A 27,758-nucleotide genomic window follows, 5' to 3' on the forward strand; every position below is an offset into this window, starting at 1 on the left:
CAGAAGCGCAGGGAGGAGAGAGGAGCAGAGGGGACCCCGGGGGCGGCGCTGCGGGGGCGCAGGCAGGACCTGGCACACGTGCCGGAGGCCAGCAGGGTCAGGGTTGTCCTGTCTGGGGGGAGAGGCTGTGACAGGAGCCACAGGTGCCCAGGCTGGGCCTGAGGGCAGCGGCGGGGCGGGGGAAGGGGTGGGGATGGCCAAGGGGGCGGGGCCGGGGCAGAGTTCGCGCCAGCACCTGCAGGGCTGCGGGGCGAGATGGCGCCGGGGAGGGGCGAGCAGCTGGAGCCCGGGCCGCAGGAGCTGGGGGCTGGGACGGGGTCCCCGCGGTTCTCACGCCTCTGCTTGCCGCCCCCCCCCGTCAGGTGCACCTGATGAAGCCTGACGCGGTCCCTAAGGCGTGCTGCGCGCCCACCAAGCTGAGCGCCACCTCCGTGCTCTACTACGACAGCAGCAACAACGTCATCCTGCGCAAGCACCGCAACATGGTGGTCCGCGCCTGTGGCTGCCACTGAAGCCCCGCCCCGCCTGCTGCGCCGCCCCTACCGGGTCAGGTCAGCCCTCCGCAGGAGACACCCGCCAACGCCCTCACAGCTCAGGCAGGGCGGCAGCGAAGGCGCCCCTCCGCTGCCCACATCCTGCCAGCGGCTGGTCCTCCCCAGGCCCCTCTGCCCCGCTCCCGCCCGGCGCCTGAGGCGGTGGTGGAACTCTGGCCTGGTGGTCTGCGTCCGCAGCAGGGTCCTACCCCAGCCCCCTCTCCAGAGGCACGGGCTGACCGTTCTTTGGGGTTGGCAGAGAGTCCTGAGGACCTGCCCTTGTCCACTGCTGGCCCAGCTGTGGGCAGGTGTGGGACGAATTCAGAGGTACCTGCAGCCCAGGATGGCCACCTCAGGCCCTTCACCGTCCACGACAGGGTCTGGGGGTGTGTAGACAGGTCCTGTTCCATCTCCAGTTGCCTCCCCTCCCCGGGGGCAAAACTGAGCATTTCTGGGCACTTCTGTTAGAGTGTGGAGTTGCCCTCGGTGGGCTATATTTGTGGATCTGAATTACCAAACCGCTGGCCACAAGGAGGCATGTGGGTCACCTCTAGAAAGAGCTAAATGAGCAGCATGATTTAGGGCCAAGGCTGATGGCATTCATCTTCCCTGTCTTCCTCCCTTGACCTGCCTCTGCTGTCTGGGGAAGACGTGCAGTGCACGGACACTTTAGGGAAACAAAAAATCCTGGGGACTTTATTGACCCCCATCTGTCTGACACCATGTTGAACCATCAGGAGTTCACCTCTGTGGAAGAGTTATCTTTTTGCTGAGCCAAGTATGGTGGATACATCGGGTGGCCCAGGGTGACAATGCCCGGCACGGGTGACATAGTTTCCCTTAACCTTCTGCACGGCAGTCATCAATAATCAACTTTGATATTTTTTCTTTCAAATCTGGATAGAATTTCAAAATGACCAGCACAGAACTCCAGGTGGCCACCACCAGGTTAGAGTTGGCATGTGGAGTGAAAACTCTCTGCCATCTCCTGCCTCCAGTGCTCTGGGACGCGGGGCAGCCTGGGGCCAGGTGTGGAGCGAGGGCAAGGCTTGTTAGCACCTGCCCGTGTCCAGAAGCTGTCAGAAACAGCCTGGTCAGCCAAGTCTGCGTCACCCTGTGTGCCCAGGGGCCCTGTCCTGTTTCTTGGGGCCTGTGAGCCAGAGAAAAGGCCCTGGTCCCAGGGGAGTGACAGGCGGCAATTAAGCTGAGCTGGGTGGGGAGATTCCCGGAAACCACTGCTCTCCTTGGAGCGGCCGCCGGCAGTTAGAGTGTTTATTTGATTTCTGACTTGGTAAGCCTGTAATTTACCTGGTGGAGCAGACTGCGTCCAGCTGCCCGAACCCTGAAATACTGTGTCATTAAAAGCAGAGCCTGGGCCCGCCCCAACCCACGGGCACAGCTCGGGACGTGCAGCCCTGGAATTCACTCTGCGCCCCAAGGAGGGGCTCCAGGAGCGCAGGTCTGGCAGCAGGGGTGGAGGCTGAGGCCTTGCTGCAGGACAGCAGCCCCTCTGCCTGGACCTGGGAGGGCCTCTGGGAGCCAGTGCACAGGAAGAGACCCTCCCCATGGACACAGGAAGGTGGTGGTCTCTTCTTTAGCCTGGGGCTTTGAGCTCAGGCTGGCAGTGAGCAGACCAGGTACCAGCCCAAGTGTCAGGAGACCCATATTCTGGCTCCAGCTCAGCCACTGATGTCTGGGCAAGTGCCCCCTGATTCAGGCTTCAGTTTCCTGTCTCTGGCATGAGGACATACAAGGACTCTCACATCTCCAAAGGCTGTTCCAGCCAGAGAATCCGCCTGCCACTCTGGCCGTCTCTTCTCAGAGAGCCAAGACATGGCCTGAGTGCCCAGCTGTCCTAGTACCTGGGGACAGGTCCCCAAATGACTTATGCCATTTCAGGGCCATATTCAGAGCTCTCTCCTCCCAACATCAAGGGCAGTGGAGGCTTGGAAACTTTTGACAAATGTCAATGTTAGGTTTCTTCAGTGCCTAAGCACATAACCTGGCATGGTTTGGGGCACCAGGGAAGTTTATGAAGTGAATGTTTTGAAGATGTGGACTGCCCTGCCATCAGAGGTGTAGAACAGAAGGAACATAAGATTGTGATACGACTCCCTTTTCATGCAATAAAGCCAAAAGTCCATCAGTCATGGCCTTCCTGACACTTCTAGCACCTTCAGCCATCCAGGTGGCCACCAAATGAAATCAAATAGAAAAGCCTTCAGAGAAGGGAGACAGTTAAGGACAGAAAGCTGATGAGGTGGCAGTGGTCAGTCACTAGGCCCACCTCGTTTATCTGGTTGCCCTTGGCAGTCTGGGTCACTTTCAAGGCTGCACATGAGAAGCATAAATAAGGGTGGTCAACTCAGGCCCACTGGCAGCAAAGTAAGCGCTGCTGGAGAGGGTGGGCCCAAAGGAACAGCAGCGCCTGGAGCCATGCTGTGTGGGCACACTACTCTGTCACCTCAGCCCTGGTGCACATCTTCATAACCGAAGTGTGATCCTGGCCCAGATGCCAGCTCATCTGGCGAAGCCCTATTCTTGTGTGTCTCTATGTAGGGAAGTAGGTGACATTCTTCAAGAAATTCCCTGTAACTTCATAGGAAAGGAAGCTGGGACAGGAGAGGGTGAGCTCTGCAGCTGGCAGACCCGCTGGCCACAAGCCCTGGCTCTGCCTCTTGTAGATCTGACCACACTGCGCACCGGGAAGCCGGCTCCGCCCTCTGTAGAACGGGCTACTGGCTCTGCCCTGGCAAGGCCAGCGGGGGGAGCAGGTCTGTCCGGAGCACTCGGCACTGGCTCTGCACACCTGCGCTGAATGAATAGCATTATTAGTGGCCTTATTTTAAATGAATTTGCAAACGTGGGCCTCTCCCGTGTGCCTTCCTATTAAAACCCACTCCTCCCAGAATGTGTCCTTGGAGGTGCTGCTGTACTTACTTCAAAGCTGTGCTTTTCCTAAAAAAATAAAAACTTGGTAGTCTCCTGGGGTGAGGTGTGGACTTGCCCGCCCCTCTGTGGCAGGGGGTGGGGGAGGGTCGCGGCCGGCAGGGGACATGGCAGCGCTGCCCCCTCCCCATCCTCCCACGGCCCTGCTCACTAGTGCAGCTTAAGGGGAAACTTTCTGGGGTTTGTCTCCTCACTGGGAAGCCTTGAGCAAGCATTTGGCCCTCTTTAAAAAAAAAAAGTTTTTCTCACTTAAGAAAATATTACTTGCATGTCGGGGACACTCTTGAAAATCAAAAGCAGAATACTAATACACACAATCTCACCACGTGGAGACAACCGGTGTTAATAATTCCTTCCAGGCTTCTTTCCTTAGCACATTCCTATCGGTCTCTTTATATAATATATGGGTATTCTACAAAGTTAGGATCGTACTCTATGCGCTGCTTGGTGATCTGAATTATTCAATCTATGACATATTTTGAACATTGCTGTTATTAAATGTTCTCTGGGAACATAGTTTGCAGTAGCACTCCATCCCTTGACTTCTGCCTTAGTTTCGTCACTTACAAACCAGGGCTCACTATTTCTTCCCTGGAGGGCAGGTGTGCGGCCCCCCGATCCTGTCACCTGCAGCCCTGGCCCAGCATCGGGAAGGCAGGGAGCCAGGGCACGGCCACCAGGCTGGCCATTAGCTCAGAACACCTGGACCAGGCACCTCAGCTCTGAGGCTCAGGTCACCACCTGCACAAGGGTCACAGGTGATGACCTGCAGTAGTTTCTGGGGAAGCCTTTACACAGGACAGGGTGAGCAGTCGGCCCCTGATGATCCCCCAACCAGCCTCTCTGGCCAGTCCACTGGTCCCACCTTCCCAGGGCAATCAGGGAGGTCCAGTGACGAAGTCCCCCCGCCCCCACCCTGCCCTTGTTTCACAAGGGCTTTGTGACCAGTCTTCCCTCCTGGGGCCTCAGGCCAGCCTGCTCCCCATCCCCACGTTATCCCTAGGGCCAGCCATGCTGACTCCGAGTACTTCACACACTTTCCCTTGTCTCTTGGACATCACACCAGCCCTGAGTGGCTGGCATTCTCCTGGCCTCACTGCTGCGTGTTCTGACAGCCACAGCTGACCACCAGTGAGAGGGACACCTCTGTTAAGTAGCGAGGGCCCCAGCCAGGAATACTGCAGCAGTGGATCCCAGCCACGGGAGTGGACCCCAGCCAGCCAAACGGGACGAAGCCCCACCTGAAGGCAGAGAACCAGGCTGGCACAGGGCGGCAGAAGGAGGCCTGGCATCCATCCCTCCGCAGCAACTGACCTGGGGGCACTGGGGCCAGCAGGCTGCCCCCCCCACCCCCGACTCAACCTGATCTCAGCCCAAAATGAGACACAGACTGAGGGAACCAGCCCAGCGCAGCAGTTTCTGAATGCTGAGACTCGATCCAGACAGCCACTTGCAGGCGGCAGGGTAGCAGGTGGCAGCCCTGGATGAGGTTTCTGGTGACTGAGCACCTGACAGGGCTCAGCCTTGGCATGGCGGGTTGCTGTGAGGTGGCCTGGCTGGTGTGGGTGACAGGCGAGCCTAGAGCAGGTGACAGACCACAGCGTCGGAGCACAACTTCCAGGTGGGACTGGGAGCGGGGCAGGAACCACCTCTGGCTTCTTTTATCTCCCCGGCACCAAGCTCACAGCCTGGCAAAAGAAGGGCCCTGGACTCTGCTGTAATACAATTCTGACTGTTGGTCCACTGAATGAACAATAAGTGAACGGGTCGCTGAGACGGACCACTGTGCCCATTAGACTCAAGACCAGCAGGTGTGAGGGCAGGAACGGGGCCTGGCTCACCCACCTCGCCTGCCTGGCAGCAGGTGAGAGACAGGAGACAGAGGCACTTCTGCAGCAGCTCTGACCTCTGCTGCCCTGCCGTGGTCTGACAAGGGTGTGCCTTCTGGGCCAACCTGGAGGGGAGGTGCTACGGTCTGTCATCCATTGCAGCAGGACAGGTTAGTCACAGGTGCAACCTCTGAAAACACCTGGGACCTGGCTGCGTGGCAGCAGTACAAGAACTAGGATTAATTTTACCGGAAGATACAGCCAAGATCCACACAGGTGGGCCCAGGAGAGGCCCTGGCCTGGAAAGGGCACGCACAGTCGTCCACGGTGCGGAGGGCAGCACCCTGGCTCACGGCCCCACTTGGGGAAGAGCCAGAGGCAGCCCAGGCCGTGCCTGCAGAGGAGCTGCCCCACGCTGACCCCAAGGAAGGGTCAGGACACAAAGCCCTGCTTGCTGCAAACGGGACACCTGGGCTGCCGGTTCCCCGGGCTGACAGCTGCCCTCTCACACGTACTCCCTGCAGTCGGAGATGATGACCTTCTGCTTGGGTTTCCCGTCCTTGCTGCCCTGGGCCTTTGCAGGCAAAACAGAAGAGGAGGAATCAGGGGAGGGAGGGAGGGTGGAGAGGAAAGGGCAGCTCAGGATACCCGCCCCGCCCCCTGCCCCTCCACCTCCTCCAGCAGCAGCCGTGGCCTCTCTCTCCAGGCCCCGGAGCCCCCGCTCCTGCCCTCCCACACGGCTGTGCACCGGGGGCCCGGGCAGCCGCCCACCTCAATCTGCCACAAGACATCCAGGCCTTCCGTGATCTCCCCAAATACCACGTGCTTGCCGTCCAGCCCATCCATCTTATCACCTCAGGAAGAACTGGGAGCCGTTGGTGTTTGGGCCACAGCTGGCCATGGAGAGCAGGCCTGGGGGAGAGAATGACCACATCGACCCCCTCCACCCTGCTCCCGGCCCTCAGGACCTCTGGTAGTAGAGGGCGGAACGTAAATGCTGCTGGGATGTCTGGCCCTCAGAGGACGTCTGTGCACACTGCTGTCAGCCTTTCAGTCAGGCAGGCTCAGACTCTGGGATGTACAGAGTCTTGGATGCCTTGTCTTCCACTCAACTGATAGTCAATGAAACGCTAAGCATGGTTGTTTCAATCATCTTATACTGGTTTGTCCTTTCATTAATTCATTCAACAAATACTTATTACTTCATAACCAGGCACCTGTTGAACCCTGGGGACACTGGTCCCAGCCCTGGTGGAGCCCACAGTCTAGCAGAAAAGAGTCACTCACAAGTTAAATATTGATTCATCTCAGGAATGCAAGCTTGGTTTAATATCCAGAAACCAATGTAATAAACCGTATCAATAGAATAAAGGACAAAAACCACATAATAATCTCAATAGATGCAGGAAAAAAAATCCAACACCTTTTCATGATAAAAACACCCAACCAACTAGGAATAAAAGGGAACTTCCTTAATCTGATAAAGGATATCTACCAAAAAACACATAGTTTTCCAATTCTAGGTATATACTTAAGAGAAATAAATACATACGCCCATACAAAAACCTATATATGAATGTTCACAGCAGCATCATAATAGCCAAAAAATAGAAACAACCCAAATGTCCATCAACTTATGAATAAACAAACTGTGCTATATCCATAAGTGGAATATTAATTGGCAATAAAAAAGAATGAAATACTAATACACGCTATAGTGTAGATGAACGTTTTTAAAAACATTATGCTAAATGAAAGAAGCCAGTCACAAAAGACTACAATTTTATGATTCTGTTTACATTTAATGCCCATAATAGGCAAATCCACAAAGACAGAAAGTAGATTAGTGTTTGCCTAGGGCTGGGGGACAAGGGGATCAGAGAATGGCTGCTAAAGAGTGTGGGGGTTCTTTTTGGGAGTGATGAAAACATTCTAAAATTATGTGTGGGGATGTGGCTACATGACTATGTGAATTCATTAGAAACCACTGAAATGTATACTTTATTTTTATTTTCTGGCCACACCATGCAGCATGCGGGATCTTAGTTCTCCAACCAGGGATTGAACTCACACACCCTGCATTGGGAGCGCGGAGTCTTAACCACTGGACTGCCAGGGAAGTCCCGAAATGTATACTTTAAATGGGTGAACTGAATGGTATGTGAATTCTATCTCAATGAAACTGTTAAAAAAAAAAAGGATAATTATGCTCTGAAATAGTGAAGCCTAGTGGCAGAGATGTTTGCTCGGTGAATGAGAGCACAAAAGACAGTCACCTCAGACAGACACACACACACTGGTGAGAGTATCACAGAAGGCTTTCTGGAGGAAGTGACATCTGAGTTTAGTCTAAAAGGCCTAGGTTTGGCAGGGGCTGATGGAGTGTAGCATGAGGAGCTGCAGTTCATCTGTGGCAACAAGAAACCCCACCCCTCATGGCTGGGCCTCTAGAACGTGTGCTCCCTTCAAATGGGGACTGAGTCCCATGCTACTTTCAGGCCAGAGTTGATCAGGGTGCCTGACACATAAAGGACTGGCCCTGTGAATATCTGTTTTAAATATTTAAATATTTACTGCAGGTTTACTATGTGTCAGACACTGTTCCAGAATACAATGGTGAACAAGAAAGACTAAGTCCTGCCCTCATGAGGCTGACATTCTCAGGAGAAATAAGACAATAAATAAGTAAAAGAGTAAATTTATAATATGATTTCAGGTAACGAGTGCGTGAAGAAAAATGAAGCTGATTAAAAAGAAGGCCCATTTTATTTTTTTAATTTTTATTTATTATTTATTTTTTTTGTGGTACGCGGGCCTCTCGCTGCTGTGGCCTCTCCTGTTGCAGAGCACAGGCTCCGGACACGCAGGCTCAGCGGCCATGGCTCACGGGCCCAGCCGCTCCGTGGCATGTGGGATCTTCCCGGACCGGGGCATGAACCCGTGTCCCCTGCATCGGCAGGCGGACTCTCAACCACTGCGCCACCAGGGAAGCCCAAGAAGGCCCATTTTAGACAGAGAGGCAAGGGCAGGCTTCTTGGGCTAGACGACCTGTGGGCGATGCCCAGAGGAGATGAGGTGTGAAGCCTGTGGGTGCTGGAGGAGGAAGCCTCCAGGAGAGGAGCCGGCACCTGCCATGGCCCTGTGGGGAGTGAGCTCTGGGTGTCTGAGGAATAGCCAGACTGCAGTGGGGGCAGAGAGGGTGAGCAGCACAGTCCATGAGCTTGGAGAGGGGCGAGGACCCAGGGCAGCCAGCCTGTAGGACCAGATGCTACACGAGATGCACCACGGGGGCGTTGTCAGCAGGAGAGCAATGTGATGAGAGTTATTCTTAAAAAGGACTGCTCTTGGGGCTTCCCTGGTGGCGCAGTGGTTGAGAGTCCACCTGCCGACGCAGGGGACACGGGTTCGTGCCCCGGTCCGGGAAGATCCCACATGCCACGGAGCGGCTGGGCCCGTGAGCCATGGCCGCTGAGCCTGCGCGTCCGGAGCCTGTGCTCCGCAACGGGAGAGGCCACAACAGTGAGAGGCCCGCGTACCGCAAAAAAAAAAAAAAAAAAAAAGGACTGCTCTGACCATCTCGCAGAGATTAGACTCTGCGGGGGAAGGGGCAAGAGTGGAAGGAGGGAGACGAGCTCGGGGACGCTGGTGGTGGTAGAGGAAGGTGAAGAGCAGCTGCACCAGGAGGTGAACTGAAGACAGATGGACCTGCCATCCAGGCAACAGAGGAGCGGGGCAAGGAGGAGTCCTCAGCTTCTGACCAAGCAGCCGGGTAGATGGTAGCTGAAACAGGGGAGATGGGGAGGGAGCGCTCGGGGGTGAAGAGCAAGAGCTGCTTGGGCACGTGAGGTCTGCGACCCCGCTGGGATGTCCAGGGAAGACAGCGGAGAGCAGCAGCGAGACGTACATGGGGGCGAGAGAAATTCAGCAGACACGAGGGAAAGCCCCGGGACCGGACAGGACTGTCGAGGGCAGTGACTCTAAATAGGGTACTGCTGCCCCCTCGAGGCTATCTGGAAAGTTCAAGGCATGGTTTTGGTTGTCAGTAATACTGGGGAGGAAGCAGGCATGTCCTGCAATGTCCCACCTGATGAAGAATTATCCTAAATCCTCTTAGACTTTCAATGCCCAGACAAACATTCATGCAGATGACAAATATCTGTTTATAATGATCTAAGCCTAGAACCTAACTCCATTTTACATGTAAATCCAAAGATTTATTATGTAGAATTTTTTCAGAAATGGACCTACCACATAAACTGAGGGAACAGTCATTTTCTTTTTGTTCAGAATACTACCAAGAGATTTTCACTGTTTCAGAAAATCATGTTGCCGTGACTCTGGTGACATGACATGCCAGTGTCAGTCAGTCCATGTTGCTAAGCTGCTCCAGGCAGAAGTTCATGTTTAAATATTGTTTAATATTTGGGGCTTCCCTGGTGGCACAGTGGTTGAGAGTCCGCCTGCCGATGCAGGGGACGCGGGATCGTGCCCTGGTCCCGGAAGATCCCACATGCCACGGAGCGGCTGGGCCCGTGAGCCATGGTCGCTGAGCCTGCGTGTCCGGAGCCTGTGCTCCGCAACGGGAGAGGCCACAACAGTTGAGAGGCCCGTGTACCGCAAAAAAAAAAATAAATAAAATAAAATAAAATAAAATAGTTTAATATTTAAAGTGTTTAAATATTCCATACATGGAGTTGTGTCCAAGCATCTAAATACCGAAATGCATATTATTTTATTCTAAATTACTTTCCTTTATGTTATAATACTACTTTTTAAAAATTAGGTATTGGCAGGATATATTAGCTGTGACTTTCATTTCAGCATATAGTAAAGTATCAGTTCTAAGAGGTGGGCACGAGGCTAACGCGTTAAGAACCGTTAAGTAAAGAGCAAGTGTAGACAGAGAAGAAAAACCAGAGCTGAGCTTTGAGTCCCTCTAACAACTTGGAGGTGGGGAGGAGGGGAAAGGAAAGGAGACTGAAGAGGAGCAGCCTGTGAGGCACAAAGAGAACGGAAGATGAGGTGTTCTGCCAGCAAGTGAAGAAAGGGGCTCAGGAAGGGCGTGATTCATAGTATCAAGTGCTACTGAGAGGTGGAAAAAGAGGGTCGAGGCTTGGCTGCTGGCAAGATGGAGGCTGTTGGCATCTTCAACAAGAGCAAGGCGTGGTGGGGAAGAAAGTCTCACTGGAGGGGGCTGAGGAAAGAAACAGAGGCCATGAGCTTACACAACTCTTAAGAAGTTTTGCCAAAAAGGGACCAGAGAATTAATGTGGCAGCTGGAGGGGGAACACAGGGTCGAGGGAGAGTTATTTTATTTCTTTAAAGGCTGGCAGCACTGCAGCATGAGGGGGACTGGAGGATGCAGTAGAGGGAGGGGAGGACCCAGGGTCTGATGGGCACTGGGAAGAAGGGTACAGCAGATCTTTCTCCCTGTTCCTACTGCTCAGTGAGATAAGAAGCAAGATCATTAGCTGGGAGGGAGAGTGGAGGGGGCAACGCTGGAGATCTGAGGATCGAGGAGAAGGAGTGCTTTCTTCTCAGACTGTGGATGAGGATCAACCAGCGATCTGCGAGGACTGCTGGGCTGTGCTCCTCAGCCTGAAGGGGATCCGGTGCGTGGGCACGTGCTTTTCTCCAGCACATGGGAGTTTTGTACCGGGTGAGCAGGAGAGAGCAAGAAAAAGGCAGTAGTGCAGCTGGAAGGCAAGAGTGAGGGAAGCACACTGGTGACGGAGCCCGGGATGAGCGGAGGCAGACGCACACACACACAGTGTTTGGGGGGTGGGGGAGGGGAGGGGTGGGACCACGACTGTGTGAGCGGATGATACATTTCAACTATAAATACAACGGAAAGGACATGACTGTGACCACGATGAAACCTGAACATGCACTGCAGGTGACAGTACTGTATCAGTGTTAATTTTCTGCTTTTGATAACTATATATTGTGGTAATACTAAAAATGCCCTTGTTCTTAGGAAGTAACACAATGAGGTATTTAGTGGTGAAAGTGCGTGAGGTCTCTGACTTACTCTCAAATGGCTGCCCCCAAATAGACATCGTCTATAAATATATACAGAAAGAGACTAGAATAAGTGGGGAACGATGGGCACCAGTAAACAACTGGTGATGTGGGTGAACGGCATATAAAGGTTTACAGGCAGGGGCTCCTTGTTGTGTTCTGGTAAATTTTTGGTAAACTGGAAATTATATAAAATAAAAAGTTACAGAAACAGTAACAACACATCACTGTAGCAGCAGGACCAGGCTATATGCCTCTTCCTCTTAAAAGGAGGCAAGCATGAACTTGAGTAAGTCAAAATAAAAAACAAAAAACCTTTAGAAGCCTAAAGCTCTAGCCAGGCGGAACGCCTCTCCTCTGTTCACTGGGTGGCAGTCTGGAGGAGACCAGAACCACAGCCCATCACTCCCCCTGCTCAGCCATCTGGCCCCAGCCCGGCCCGCCGATCACCACCCACCGATAGGGTCCCACCTGGTCCCATGTGTTTGAGGATGAAGTTTTCATCATCAAACTTTCCCACAGATAGACTTGCCCCCGGTGCTGCTGTGGTTGGTGAAATTGCCGCCCTGGCACATGAACTGGGGGATGATGCGGTGGAAGCTGCTGCCCTTGAAGCCAAAGCCCTTCTAGTGGGTGCACAGGCAGCGGAAATTCTCTGGGGCCGAGAAGGGAAAAGGTGCCGGGGTTAAAAATATCTAACTGAAGAGTTAAACCTCCAGCTCTCAGAAGCTAAGAAAGTATATATTACCTTCACTTGAAGTAAATGTCTACTAGTGGTATGGCAAACAAAGAGACTGAACAGACCAGGGGAATAGAACAGACAGTCCAGAAACAGACCAAGGTACATATAATTCAGTATTTCATAAAAGTTGTCATCTTAAAATCGTTGGGGCAAAAATGGACATTTTCTAAAATGGTGCTGGGACATATGAACAAACATTTGAAAAAAGGTGAAGTTGGATTTACAACTTACCTCACTGCAAGAATAAACTCCAAATGGATCAGATATCTAAATGTAAAGAAAAAAATTAATTATCGGTACTAGAAGACAACATGGGTTGGATTCTTCTATAACCTGGGTGTAAGAAGGACTTTCCAACTATCACCAAAACCCAGGGGCAATTAAAAAAAAAAATTCAACAACTTTTGCATGGCAAAAAATCCATAAACAAAGTAAAAACAACAACAAAAAATGACAAACTGGGAGAAATATTCATTGGCAACATATATCACAGAAAATCTAATATCCCCATGTATGAAGAACTCTTAAAAACTGGAAGGAAAAAAAAGATCAAACTTAACAGAAAAAGCGACAGAAGACATAAAAAAATCATTTTGGGGGGACAGTTTTTGTTATAAGTCATTAAATATATAAAAAGATATTCTTTGACAATCATAATAAGAAAAACGTAAATTAAAACTATCAATACTTGGAGACTCCATTTCTTGCCTATCAGACTGGCCAAAATTCAAAAACTTAAAAACACAATCTGTGAGTGAAGCCAGGGAAACAGGTATTCCCACACATTACTAGAGGGAATGCAAAATGATACCTCTTTGTAGGAGAATTTGGCAATATCTAACAAAACTACCTGTGCATTTACCCTTTGACCCAGTAACCCTACTTTTAGGAATGACCCTGAAGATATACCTCCAACGATATGAAATCCTCATACACATTATTTGTAACCACAGTGTAATGGAAACAACCTAAATGCCCATGCTCCAGAATCTTGTTGAATAAACTATGGTATGTCCACCTTGTGAAGTATTATGAACAAGAATAGGAGATTTCTGTGAACTGATATGGAGTGATTTCCAGGATATGTTGTTTAGTGAAAAAAGCAAAGTGCAAAAGAGAATACACAATATGCTACATGTTGTGAAAGAAGGAGATAAGGAAATGTTCCTATATCTGTTCATTTTTGCAAAAGGAAACAAAAGGAGGATTAACCAGGAACTAATGAAATTGGTTACTCATAGAATAGGGGGATAGGGGCAGAGGGAGTGGGAGGGAGTGACACAACTCCATGTGTGCCTCTTGGTATAGTTTTGATTTCTGAAGGCTGTCAGTGTTTATTCAAAAAATAAAATTAAATCAATAAGGCTGGGGGTGGAACCCCTAAAACGGAACACAAAGAGAAACAAGTGAGAACTTAAGTTAAATGGATAACTTAGCCATACAGAAGGAAAGAAAGGAATCTAAGAACTCTTTGAACACAGTATTTGGACCCTCTACAGACTGAAGAAAAAGAACTGCAAAAAAACTATTTGTTGGTAGTGGTACAATTGTAGCAATTCTGAAACTATTTTGTACTGTAGGATTGAACAGTATGTGAATATACTGATGTTACTGGGAGCCAAGGCTCTTGCTGTGGGAGAAAGGAGATATAAATATGTAGTATTAGACAGAAATTAGAGTATCAGTATGAATTCATGACCTAAAGATACACACACACACACACACACACACAAACACACACACACACACTTCCTACTGAAAGGCTGAAAGGGCCTAGGATCAATGACACCCCAGAAGCAGTGTACCTACTCAGGATCCAGATCTTGATTTCTAATTATTATTTCCTACTAAAAGGAACAGGAGCTTCTTGGAGAAATGGCTGATTCCAGGGTCAGAGCAGAGAGAGTACCAGATAAGCCCAGATCTTTTTATTGTACCAGAAAGTAAGGAAATGCTCAAAAAATGAGTGTCAAATGGATATGATATAGGAGCAGACTTGAAGGGGCTCCTGATGGCCAAACTTAGGACAGTCTGAGCAACTGACAAGTGAGTGAGTGTAATGGAGTAGAACATGAATAAGAAGACTCATGAGTGCACACTGACACAAGGACTACTAACGCAAAACAAATAAAGGGGGAAGGAAGAAGAGAAAGCTCTTATTCATAGCAGAAGGCTAATCAGAATAAATGTAGAAATGCTAATGTTTTTAATACAGAGGGAGCAATAATTAGAAAATTACCATCACGGTAATAATTGACTTAGTCTAGAATCAAAAACAATACCAAAAATCACCAGGTGAAAAGTCTTAAAGTGTCTCCTTAAAAGTCACTTATCAATTACAAAGGGGAATAAAAGTACCTTGTGAGTGGGAAAAACTGGCAGACACAACCTTAACCAAGTAACCCTCACCAATAATGGAAAAATCAACATTAGTGACAGGGAAACAGACATGTCACTTCTGGAGTACTGCAAAGAATACCAAAAATAACCTGAATCTAATCATGAGGAAACAAACTCAAATGAGGAACATTCTATAAAACAACTGGCCTGGAGTCTTCAAAAATGACAATGTCATAAAAAGCAAAGGCTGAGGAACAGCTCCAGATTAAAGGAGATTAAACTGACACAACAAACACAGTGCATGATTCTAGATTAGGGGGAGAAAGGTTTCTACGAAGGACAGTATTAGGATATCAGAAATGATATCCTGGGGACTTCCCTGGTGGTCCAGTGGTTAAGACTCCGTACTCCCAGTGCAGGGGGCACAGGTTTGATCCCTGGTCAGGGAACTAAGATCCTGCATGCTGAATGGCTCAGCCAAAAAAAAAAAAAAAAAAAGATTTCCTGTAAGGACAGCCCTAAATCAGTGCTCATTAGCGAGTGCTATGTCCCTGGGGGTCCAGGAACCAAGAAGTAGAAGCTGGAGTGGTCCTGGTTACCATCACTCCTGTTACTTTCCATCCCTGCAACTCAAGCCTCTGTGGGTCTAGAGGTCCTGGCTCCTAGCGGGCACACCTTCACCAGTGGAGACAACCAGACTCCCATTACACTTTAAGCTACGCCACTGGGTGATCACTTCGGGCTCCTTGTGCCAGGAGACAAGCAGGTAAGATAAGGAGTCATCATCTTGGCGGGATTCTTGACCTTGGTCTTTAGGAGGTAGGTCTGCTGTTACACAACAGGGCTGGTCAGAATATGTTTGGGGGACCCATGGGACCTCTCTTGTACTCCCCTGCCCAGTCTTGATGGGCAGCCATGGCCTGGGAAGGGCACAATGACCAGGAGCTCAAATCCCCTTGGATAAAGGTCTAGGTCACCTCATCAGGTAAGCCACGTAGACAAGCAGAGAAGCCAGCTGAGGTGAGGTTGAGAGGAATCTGGAATAAAGTAGAGGAGGGAGATGACAAGTATCGTTTGTGGTTCTGAGACCAAGAGCAGCAATGGGATTATAGTTCCATTAACATTCCTCTAGAAATTTCCCCAGAAAAAGAGACCAACCAGAGTCCTGGAGGAGCCGTTCCCAGGTGAGGTAAGCGGATCTGAGTTGCGAGATGGGTGGACTGCAGTGGATGCTGCGGTTAAGCCCACAGATCCTCTCCAAGACCAAGACCCGCATTCCCTCACCCCCTCACCTCCCAGGAGTGTTGGATGCTACCAGCCCCAGGATGAGTCCCATCCAGGAAATGCCTTTGGCCAAAGAGAGCTGCCTCACCACTCCTGGGAATCGGCCAGAATTCATGACTGGTCCATATGAGGGTACAAAAGCCTGGCCCCCTGGCCTAAAATTCAGAGCTGGACATTCTGGAGGGATATCCAAGCTCCCAAACTCCCCATGGGATCAGCTGAGGTCTCTGTGTGGCTGCAAGGCTGGTCAGTTACTCTACTTTTGCCTCATCTACTCCACTCATTCTCTTACAGAAGTTGTTCCTGAGATCACTCCCCAATAAACGACCTGCATCCACCTCTCCATGAGTCTGTTTCCCAGAAAAACTGACCTATAACAGCCAAAAACTGAGAAAAATCAAGTAGCAGTAACATGAATATATTTTTCAGAGATACAGCAATAAAAATCAAAATAATCACCTAAAAGAAAAGAAGGTTGCCTCTGGCAGGGCAGAAAAATTATGACGATGGGGGAGCAGAAGAATGTCATGTTTTGTAACAAACTCCAAAGAACAATTTTCTTTAAACTGTATGCAATTATGACTTTGATAAGCATTAAAAAAAAAAAAGCTAGATTGAAACAAACAAAAAAAAGGATCATGGGTAAAAAGAGTAATTATGAATATTTAAGGAAATAGGCAACATACAACAACTGTCAACAGTAGTTACCTCTGGGAGATGGGCTGGAGATAGTGAGGAGAAAAATTTTAGCTTTTAATTTATAACTTAAAAATTGTAACCTTCCAGGGGAGAAACCTGGCAGAGATATCCTTAACCAAGTGGTCAAAGTTAACATCACAAACATTGGAACTGACCTCGAGTACTTCCTCATATGATGCACTAACAAGGAAACAATGTTCTTCTGAGGTATTCCTGCCGAAACACATAATCTAAATCTAATCACGCGGAAGTACCAGGCAAAGACAAACCGAGAAACAATCTTAGAAACAACTGGCCTGTCTCTTCAAAGATGTCAAGATCAAGAAAGACAATAAAAAACTGAGAAACTGTTACAAATAAAAGGAGACTAAAGAGACCCACCCACTAAATGCAATGTGTGACTCCTTGTCAAGGAACAGAAATTGTTAACATTACTATAAAGAACAATATTGGGATAAGTGATGAAATTTGAATATGACCTGAAGATTAGTTAATAGTGTTATACTGATGTAAAATTTCCTGATTTTGATAGCTGTACTATGATTATGTAAGAGAATATTCTTGTTCTTAGGAAATTCATACTGAAGAATGATGTATGTCTTCAACTTCCTCTCAACTAGTATGGGGGTAAAAAAATACACATATGTATGTATGTATATAAACAAAATGATAAAGCATAAGGGCAAAAAAGTAAATTAATCAACAGTTAAAGGACATATGAGAGTTCCTTGTACTATTTGTATAGAATTCTTATTCTTTCTGTAAATTTGAAAATATATCAAAACAAAATTATTTTTTTAAAAACCCAATAAAATCAAATGGGAGAGTAATTAAAACAAATCACAAAACTTTCAACTGCTTACTCTTTCTAACAGTCCTAAGCCTTTATGGAATTTCAAAAATGCCTGTTCTGGGAGTTCCCTGGCGGTCCAGTGGTTAGGACTCCATGCTTCCACTGCAGGGGGCATGTGTCCGATCCCTGGTCGGGGAACTAAGATCCCACAAGCCATGTGGCGTGGCAAAAAAAGAAAGAAAAGCCTGTTCTGCCTCATTTGTCACTAGATGCTGGGATCTAAGATGCCTCAGATAGACTCAGGTAGAAACAGTCAAGGGCCCAGGAGTCCAGGCAGCTTCCTCAGCCACTAGCTTCCCAGCCATCCTGACTGGAGTCCTGCTCACCTGCTGTCATGGGAACAATGTCTGAACGCAGGAGCATCTGGATGCGGCCTGCTGGCTTGTTCCTGACCTTGATATCCATGTACATCTGAGGGTTTAACTGGGCCTGTTTTACAGTGGGCTCTCCCTAGACGCAGGAGAAATGGCCAGGTTAGAGAGAACAGCCTCACTCCCCGACTAGGAGAGCGAGTGTTCTTCTGAAGACACCCCAGAACCCACTGCAGCGAGCGGGCTGAGCAAGGCACCGACAGGGAAGGCCTTGGACCCTGATGGGGCTGCAGAAGGCACAGGCCACGGCCACGGCCCCCAGCTGGACACCCAGTGACAGGAGACTCAGCACCGTCTACCCGGAGCCCCACCCCTCAGGCATTTTATCTCATCTCACTCCCTCAGACGCGTCAGCTCGCTTCACCTTCACCCTCCACTGCAGTCACAGAACAACGCTTTTCTGGCTCAAAACACACAACTCTCAACAACTTCAACTTCCAGTTCAAGCCCACCCACCTTAGTCAGTTAAACGGACCCACTTCTGCAACACCACCCCCTTCCTCTATGCTTAGCCCTGCATATCCACAGGCTGGCTGCAGTGGAAGCAAGGAGGGCCTAAGTGCTCAGAAAGGAGACAGTGGAGCAAGTTGGGCCTTGCTTAGTGCTCCAAATGGACAAGGCTGATTAGACGATAAAACATTCAATAGAAACCTTCCCACCTGTTCGACAGAGAAAACTCTACGGTCTCTGTCTGACCTCTTTGTAGTGTGGGCTAGGTCTCAGGCCAAGCCCTAGGTTATTAAATAAGATAGGGCTTCTGCCCTTGAAGGACTGGCTACTCAGTGAGGGTGGGGCAGCCACAACTGTGAGAGGCACACAGATCCTAGAGCCCCACAGCCTTGGTTCAAACCTCAGCCCCACCACTTCTGAGCTATGTAACGTCCACAAGTTATTCGACCTCACTGTGCCCTAGTTTCGTCACCTAGACTTGGGGATAATAATAGTACTTACCTCAAAGGACTGCCAATAGGATTAAATATTTGTAAAGCCATTAGTGCCCAGCAAAGAGTAAGCAATATTTAAAATACGTTAAATAGGGCTTCCCTGGTGGCGCGCTGGTTGAGAATCTGCCTGCTAATGCAGGGGACACGGGTTTGAGCCCTGGTCTGGGAAGATCCCACATGCCGCAGAGCAACTAGGCCCGTGAGCCACAACTACTGAGCCTGCGTGTCTGGAGCTTGTGCTCCGCAACAAGAGAGGCCGCGATAGTGAGAGGCCCGCGCACCACGATGAAGAGTGGCCCCCACTTGCCACAGCTAGAGAAAGCCCTCGTGCAGAAACGAAGACCCAACACAGCCAAAAATAAATAAATAATTTTTAAAATATAAAAAAATAATTTTTTAAATTATTTTAAAATAAATAAATTTTAAAATAATTTAAAATAATTTTTAAAATTTTAAAATAATTTTTAAAATGTTCTCTGTTTAAATAAATAAATAAATTAATTAATTAATTAAATTAAATACGTTAAATAAGTAATGTCAAAACAATGCAGTAAACGCTAGGATAGCGGGTCCCATGGAAGCCCAGAGGCCATGCAAGCCCAGAAGGGAGGGATGAAAGGTGAGTAGGAATTAGCCAGATTAAGTTGGAAAGGTCATTTTAGGCAAAGGAACTGCTTACGCAAAAACACAAGAGATTTGGGAACTCCCTGGCGGTCCAGTGGTTAGGATTCCCCGCTTTCACTGTCGAGGGAGCAGGTTCAATCCCTGGTCCGGGAACTAAGATCCTGCAAGCCACGCAGCGCGGCCAAATTTAAAGAAACAAAACAACACATGAGATTTGTAGGTAACTATAAATTTGTAGTCTCTTGTTTCCTAGAATGTAAAATGGGGCTACAATATAGAGATGAGCAGGGTCAGAACATGGAGAGCCCTCCTGTGCCTCTGATGTAGCCCAGACTCAATCCTATACATGAGGGAGGTCCTTCAAATGCTTGTGGAGAGCACTTATCCTCAGATCCATCCTTCAGAAAGCTCCTCCTGGCTACTCAGATCAGGAGGAAGCAGGCCTGCGACAGAGAGACCAGTTAGGAAGCTACTATCGTTATTCACAGGAGAGAAGATGGAGGCTAAACCAAGATAATGTAGTGGGAACAAACAGGAGAGGCAAGAGTCAGGAAGACTTAAAAGATAAAATAAGCAGAATATGGCAACGCATCATGTGTGAATTAAAATAAACTGAAGCTTCTGCTTTGAGTGACCAGAAGGCAGCAAAATTAGCTAAAATCGGGCACACAGGGAAACAAGAGTGAAAGGAAAGGTGAAATCCACTTGGGATGTGCTTTGTTTATTTATGGTGACTGTGAGACATTCAGACAGAAGTATGTGAAACCCAGGAGAGAGGTCAGGGCTAGGACTAGAGATAAAGAAATCACCAGAACCCTGCCTGAGTGGCTGCGATAATCTCAGACAAGGGACAAAAGTGGCTGAAATGCACAAGGACAGTGTGGAGAAAGGAGGCGAGCGCTACGGAAGGAACTCAGAGAAACACCACTGTGCAAAGGGTGGACAGAGGAGAAGGAGCCCCTGAATTAGTCTGAGGAGCAAGGGTCAAGATGTGTGTCAAGAAGCAGGAGAAAGCGCCCAGGCATGGGGAGCCCTGGACCTGGGGAAGGGGCCTCTGTGGAATCAGGGTAGGAGCAGGAAGACAGGGAGCCTGGAGCAGGAAAGATCGGTGGATGACGGGTACTGGTGGTGTCCCTTCTCATCTGAGATACCCCCTCGTTGAACAGCCGTCACAAATCGACACCAAGCACACATAAGGCATTTCTCACCCAGTGCCCTACAAGGACAAGACACCCACAGTTTCTCCATTCAATTCCCCCAACACCACCCACAGCAGAAGTGTGCTGGGTGCAGAGTGCCAGCCTCTCTGGAAGCGCAGCCTGCAAGCTCACCTCCTGGGTTTCCACTTTGGGAGGCTCTGACCCTTCTTCCTCTTTCCTTTCTTCAAGAGTCTTCCTAGAAAACTTTTTCAACCAGTCACCATCTGACCAAAACGAAAGGAAAGAATCAAACAGATGTTAAGAAACTCAAGCTATCAGCCAACTGCTCATTAGCCATGTCCAATTCTTTGCTGCTTTGGTCAGCACTACGTGGACGCATAACGTGGACACACTACGTGGGCTCTCATAGGCCACAGAAAATAAGTTACATCTTAGGAGCTCCCCAGGGCAATGAAAGCTGTCACTGGGAAATGTCAGGCCTTCAAGTCCAGCTCTTAGCAGAGGTGGGTGAGAATACGGAGGAAGGACTCAGCCATGTCAAAAGGGAAGTCCCAGCCCTTGTCAAGGCTGGAAGGGCACAGTCTATGTCTATGTCCCAAAGCAAGACTTTCATGGGGACAAGGCCTCTAGCTTTCTGAGAATCTCAAACTCTTTATTTCCTTGGAGGTGCTGCATTCTCTTCTCTACTCTACACCACTCTACTCATGTACACATTACCCCACAGCAGGAAGTAAGACAGGAATAAAAATGTAACAGAGGCCACAGTTGAGGACATGATGGGGTATCTGTGGTTGCCCCCACTTACCTGGTCTGGACAAGCCTTCCTTAATTCTCACTGGTTTGGCCAAACTGACATGGATTGTCCGCCCAAACATTTCAGATTCATTCTGAAAAGAGTGCAATACTACTCAGCTGCTTAAACCTTGTTAGGTTGAAAGAAGACCTGGCAGCCTTCCATTTACTTCTAAGACGCCTGAGACTTGCTCATGACTAGTCTTAAGTTGGGAGCCTGCAACCCCCAGTGGCCAGCTAAGCACAAAGCTCACCACAGAAAGCCCCTGAGCCACCACACACTTCCTTTATTTCACCACCAACAACAGAAAGGTCTGTGCTGGCATAATCTTTGGATCTGAGCTCAGGACTCTGAAATTAAAAGGGTAAACGCAGTTACCAAATACCTGAGCCCACCTTAAAAAGACAACAGCAGTACTGAAGTGGAAAAAGATAGTATTGCTGACTGTTGAGGGGCATGTTTGATGAAAGAATGACAGAGAACATGGTAACATGGAATAATGTTTAAGAATATTTCAAAATCCAAGAATAACTGATACCAGGAAAAGGTGGGTAGATAGCTTTTTAAAAAAGGTTTGTGGGACTTCCCTCGTGGTGCAGTGGTTAGGAATCTGCCTGCCAATGCAGCGGACACAGGTTCGAGCCCTGGTCTGGGAGGATCCCACATGCCACGGAGCAACTAGGCCTGTGTGCCACAACTGCTGAGCCTGTGCTCTAGAGCCCGCGAGCCACAACTACTGAAGCCCACGTGCCTAGAGCCTGTGCTCCACAACAAGAGAGGCCACCGCAATGAGAAGCCCGGGCACCGCAGCAAAGAGTAGCCCCCGCTCGCCACAACTAGAGAAAACCTGCACGCAAAGACGAAGACCCAATGCAGCCAAAAAGAAATAAATAAATTTATAAAATACTTTAAAAAAAAAAAGGTTTGGGGCCTTTTCATGAAAACTAAAAAAAGGAAAAAAAAAGGGATTCCTTAATTTAATAAGATTTAGGTTACAATTATACCTATGTCTTTGTTCTTAGAAACAGACAAATAAAGTACTCACTTTATTTCTAGCGATTAGGAAAAAATTGAATGATAGCATGAAATAACATCCTTATTTCACATTTAGTCATGAAGAGTGATCATAAAGATTTTTTTTTTTTTTTTTTTTTTTTTTTTTTTTGCGTTACACGGGCCTCTCACTGTTGTGGCCTCTCCCGTTGCGGAGCACAGGCTCCGGACGCGCAGGCTCAGCGGCCATGGCTCACGGGCCCAGCCGCTCCGCGGCACGTGGGATCCTCCCAGACCGGGGCACGAACCCATGTCCCCTGCATCGGCAGGCGGACTCTCAACCACTGCGCCACCAGGGAGGCCCGATCATAAAGATTTTTAACAAGGGCAAAAGCATTTGAGGGTTTTATGGCAGGCAAACTAATGGCCTGCCCAAAGATGTCCCCCTAGGGACTTCCCTGGTGGTCCAGTGGGTAAGACGCTGCTCTCCCAATGCAGTGGGCCCAGCTTCGACCCCTGGTCAAGGAACCAGATCCCACATGCATGCCGCAACTAAGAAGTCCGCATGCCGCAACTAAAGATCCCACATGCTGCAACTAAACATGTCTCAATGAAGATCCCGCGTGCCGCCACTAAGACCCAGTGCAGCCTAAGTAAATAAATATTAAACAAAGAAAGATGTCCACCTACTCCCCAGAACCTATGAATATGTGATATTACGTGGCAAAAAGGAATTAAGGTTGCTAGTCAGCTGACCTTAAAATAAGGATATTATCCTGGATTATTCATATGGGCCCAACGTAAACACAAGGATCCTCTAAATGTGAAGAGGGAGACAGAGGACTTTGTTTCAGAGTGATGCGCTATGAAAAAAACTCACCCTGCCATTGCCAGCTTGAAGATAGAAGGGGCTAAGAGTCAAGGAATATAGCCATTCTCTAGAAGCTGAGAAAAAGGCAAAGAAACATTCTCCCCTAGAGCCCCCAGAAGGAACACAACTCTGCCGAAATCTTCATTTTAGCTCCAAAGTGAGACTCACTTTGAACTTTTGACCTCCAGAACTGTAAGACAACACATTAATGTTGTTTTTAAGCCACCAAATTTGTGGTAATTCAGCAACAGGAATTCAAATCATTTTCTTTTGAAGTACCCAACCTATCATAATCCTTCTATAGGTTTTCTCTTTCTCAGTTGTTAATTGGTTTAACTTTATGACAGCATCACTATTCAGTGGCTCAAAAAAGCCTCACATTTTTGACTAGAGCCAACTACAGAAGTTCTCCACAATCCCTTCATGAGACCCTGCCTCTTATACAAGATTCACCATTTCACCTTGCAGTCAAGTTACACTCTATTTGCAGTATATTGCCCTAGCCTACAGGTTGGCAAACTTTCTATAAAGGGCTAGATAGTAAATATTTTAGGCGTTGTGGGATACATAAAGTCTCTGCTGCATGTTCTTCTTCTTTTTTTTTTTTTATAACCCTTTAAAAGTATAAAAACCATTTAGCTCATAGGTCATATAAAAAACAGCCTGCAGAATGGATTTGGCCCATAGACTTAGTTTGCTGACTCCTGACATAGATATAAAAATGTCAGGGAGAGACTGGCCAATAAGATGATTGACATTTATACAAATGTTAAATGGGGAGGATTTCTGAATAAGAATTAATTTTATAAGCAGCCAGTTCCTAGAGAATACTTTCAAATAACGGCAACTTCTGCTTCCTCTAACTTTGAAACTATGGAAACTGGAAACACAATATGTGCATCAGAGTCCCATGTAGCACCAAAAAACAGCCTCAGTGAAAAGCAAGATTCTCAGCCATACCATGTTTTTGATAGCTGCTTCGGCATCCTGCCAAAAGAATACAAGGAAAAAGTTGATGTGTGTAGTTCAACTCTTTTTGTAGTTAGCACGCAAATTAAAACTCAGTACCACAAGCTTTGGAAAAAAAGATGCTACTTCCCTTCCTACGGCCTAGACTGTATGTGTTTAACAAAGAGCATGTACTAATTGCTTGTTGGAGCTGGTGGTGTAAAGATGGGTGCTCAGGTTATACAGACAGAATACACACAGGAAATGGGAAACAGTAGTGCCAGGCCAGAAGGCTCAGGGCTCTGCAGGGCCTGTCTTTCACATTCTGACTACATGAAGGGAACTTTGAACCAGGGCTTGTGGGCCTTCCTTCAACCAGAACTTCCTGTCTCTTGGCAACTGTCACCACCAAGCCACTATAGGGGGTTGAATAGTGTCCCCCCAAATTTCAGGTCTATCCAAACCTCAGGATGTGACCCTGTTTAGAAATAGTCTTTGCAGATGAAATTAGTTAAGATGAGGTCATAATGAATTAGGGTGGGCCATAACTCCAATGACTAGTGTCCTTATAAGAAGAGAAGAGAGAGATACACGCAATGGAAAAGACCATGGGAAGACGGGGGCAGAGACTGAAGTGATGCAGTTATAAGCCAAAAAAATGCCAAGGATTGCTAGGAAGAGTCAAGGAAAGATTCCTCAGAGGGACGCGGCCCTGCCAATACCTTGATTTCAGACTTCTAGCTTCCAAGTTATGAGAATAAATTTCTGCTTTTTTAAGCCACAAAGTTTGTAGTAATTTGTATGGCAGCCCCAGAAAATTACTACATCCACTCAAATGGAGAGTGGCACCTTTTGTAACCAATGACAACAGCAACACTAGTCAAATACTAACCAGGGAAAATTTCTTACCTCTGCCAACTCAGATTCAACAAAAGCAAATCCTCGGTGCTTTTCTATGATAGCAGAAATGGGTAGTTAATATGTGGGCAATAGGAGGAAATATGCCATAACCAGATGCCATTCAAAAAGCGAAAATCTAATTTTTAGATTTTTCTTGGTTTATTCAGCAATGCTTCCAGAAATATTAAAGTCATTTTGTGTGTTTTAAATAAACATACTAAATAGTGAACTAAGTTTTTAAATTTTGTAGTATTCAATTCTACCACTACAGAATGGAAGATTTAAGTTACTTTCCAAGCATTTTGGGAATCTTTGTTTACAAGACTTACGGAAAGTAGAAAAAGTTGTCGATCTGTCAATTACTCATTCCAATTGAGCATCAACTGCATACAGAGCACTGACTTCACTACCGGGTTAGTTGACTATTAAAGCACAGTGCTTGGCCTCAGGAAGAAGTTAATTTCGTTGGTGGAGAGCAAGAGCAATAGGAGTTACTAATTTATAGAACTCAGAGGTAGAAGGACCAAAAAGCCAATCTTATCCTTTCATTTAAGCATTGAAGCAATGAAGGCTCAGAGAGTTTAAGTGTCGCACAAAGTTAGTGGCAGGGCTGGGTCTAAAACTCCTATCTTAGAAAATAACAGCCAAGGATCAAATAGAAACGTGCATATAACTGTGACACCAACTTAGGGAAAACTCACCCAGGTGAGCAGAGGCCAAGGCTCCCCTGCCAAGGCTAAGCTTGCCCGCTGCCCTCTGCTATTTAAAAGCATAGCTGCCGGGCTTTCCTGGTAGCGCAGTGGTTAAGAATCCGCCTGCCAATGCAGGGGACACGGGTTCGAGTCCTGGTCTGGGAAGATCCCACATGCTGCGGAACAACTAAGCCTGTGCACCACAGCTACTGAGCCTGCACTCTGGAGCCCACAAGCCACAACTACTGAAGCCCGCACACCTAGAGCCCATGCTCTGCAACAAGAGAAGCCGCTGCAATTAGAAGCCTGTGCACTGCAACAAAGAGGAGCCCCCGCTCGCCACAACTAGGGAAAGCCCGCGTGCAGCAACAAAGACCCAATGCAGCCAAAAATAAATAAATTAAATTAAATTAAAAAAATAAAAACAAAAATAAAAGCATAGCTGCCAAGAAGGGAGGTCTGGTCAACAGGCATGGTGGGGTGATACAACACCCAGACCTTTTAAGATTTTTCTAAGACTATCTTCCTACTGGTTCTTTTTTTTTTTTTTTAATTTTATTTTTTTATACAGCAGGTTCTTATTAGTTATCCATTTTATACGTATTAGTGTATGTCAATCCCAATCTCCCAATTCATCCCACACACACATCCCCCCGCCACTGGTTCTTACTATACGGTTTATATATTAAATGATCAGAAATCAAAGCCCCCAAATGATTCCAAGATAGAGAAAGCCTTTCCTCAAATCCAACAAATTGCCAATCTCTGTAAATTTCAGCCCATAACCACACCACCATCCTGGCCTAGCTGTCCTCAGAACATTCCATCACCAAGATCACAGTCACACTGACCTAGAGAGATATCCTCCTGAACTTCAATACATACCAACCATACGCAGAATGTTCATGACTTAAAATGTCTCAAGTTCTTTTCCTGGCATTAGGCAGCTGAATATGAGTGACACTGAATAAACACCTGTTTCATAATCCAGTGGAATCTGAATACCTGTGATGTCTCCAAAAGGAATAAAAGCACCACGAAGAACTTTGCCATCCATCTCCTCTGCCAGCCCACCTGCAAAGACACCAAGTGCTTTCTGAACCGATGGCCTTCACACTCTTGGTACGGCTGCTGCAACACCCTGTCAGCAAGACAGCCACAGGGAGGGCAAGGAGGGGTCCCTATAGTCTTTTGGGTATACAAATGACTTGTGAGGTACACTCCTCTCCCCATCCCTCTTCAGACCTACATCTAGCCCCTGGTTATTCTGACAGCTTCCTAAATGGGCTCACTGCTTCCAGTTTCTCTCTCTCCTCTACACAGCCACTAGAATGATTCCAAGAAAGGGTAAATCCGATTACATCACTGTCCTGCCAAATAAGTCTCCAAAAGTTCACCAATGACCACAGGACAGAATCCAAATTCTTAGCATGGCACGTAAGACTTTCAGAACTTGAGCCCTGCCCACCTCTCTAGCCTCTTCTCTCCTTGCTTCCCCAATGCAAACTACTTGCCCCAAGTGCTAGACTGCTTCATCACTCTGGGCTTTCACTCTCGCTGCTCTCCATTCAAGCAGCAGCCTCTTCCAGCTTAGCTACTTGCTTAACTCCTAATCTTTCAAATCTCTGGTCCCTGTGCCTCCAAGAAGCTTGCCCGTATCTCTCTGGATGGAGTGGTCACTTCCCAAAACCCCCAACCCGCCTCTTGTTAACACTGCCATACAGTAGCATCATAGAGTTCACCAACCAGCGTAGCGAGGCTATTTCCGTAATTTCCCAACTATTCTTGGAGTTCCTTTACCTAAGGGGGCAGGGCTGCAGAATTTAGGGAATGAATGAGCATGACAGTTTGGGATGCGGTCTGAAGTCGCAATAACAGATCTCACTACCTCCCAGGGTCCAGGGTCAGAGGGGAAAGGGCTCTGGGCAGAGCTAGGGCCAGCAAAGCCATTAGGTCGCAGGTGCTGCTCACAAGCTGAGGGGTAGACCCCCACAAGAGACCCCGGCCCGGGCTGCCACACGCTGCCTGGGGCCCTGGGTCTGCACCCAGTCCACGCGGCCCCCAACTTGGACTCAGTCCGAGCCCCGCCTCACCCCCACGCCAGCTCACCCAAGTTGTGGACCCCTTTGGTGGCAGCCATCTTGCTCCTCGGCTCTTCCGCCGGAAGCCGTTACCTGGGCCCCGCCCCCTCACCGGCTGGCGCCCAGGCTCC

General features: G+C 48.1%; 1 protein-coding gene and 1 pseudogene across 3 annotated transcripts in view; one reads left to right on the forward strand and one right to left on the reverse strand.

Moving 5' to 3' along the window:
• Window positions 1–512, forward strand: part of LOC307048196 (bone morphogenetic protein 8B-like) — a gene marked incomplete at both ends in the record, with an annotated part of 31,531 nt that extends 31,019 nt beyond the window's left edge. For both annotated transcript variants that reach the window (XM_079697138.1, XM_079697139.1), the window contains one exon: window positions 363–512. In XM_079697138.1, the coding sequence (XP_079553264.1) occupies window positions 363–512 (150 nt within the window). The remainder of the gene's footprint in view (window positions 1–362) is intronic.
• A 5,304-nt stretch (window positions 513–5,816) lies between these two features.
• On the reverse strand, window positions 5,817–27,686 carry LOC307064119 (peptidyl-prolyl cis-trans isomerase E-like; annotated as a pseudogene). Its single transcript has 10 exons — window positions 27,656–27,686; window positions 26,522–26,620; window positions 24,864–24,907; window positions 23,967–23,993; window positions 21,155–21,236; window positions 20,521–20,621; window positions 17,577–17,700; window positions 11,804–11,987; window positions 6,083–6,223; window positions 5,817–5,885 (listed from the first exon to the last, which is right to left on the reverse strand). The product of its transcript is annotated as a peptidyl-prolyl cis-trans isomerase E-like (transcript).
• Window positions 27,687–27,758: the final 72 nt, after the last annotated feature.

This window comes from Hyperoodon ampullatus, assembly GCF_949752795.1.
Source record: "Hyperoodon ampullatus genome assembly, chromosome: 2".
Classification (NCBI taxonomy): Eukaryota; Metazoa; Chordata; class Mammalia; order Artiodactyla; family Ziphiidae; genus Hyperoodon; species Hyperoodon ampullatus.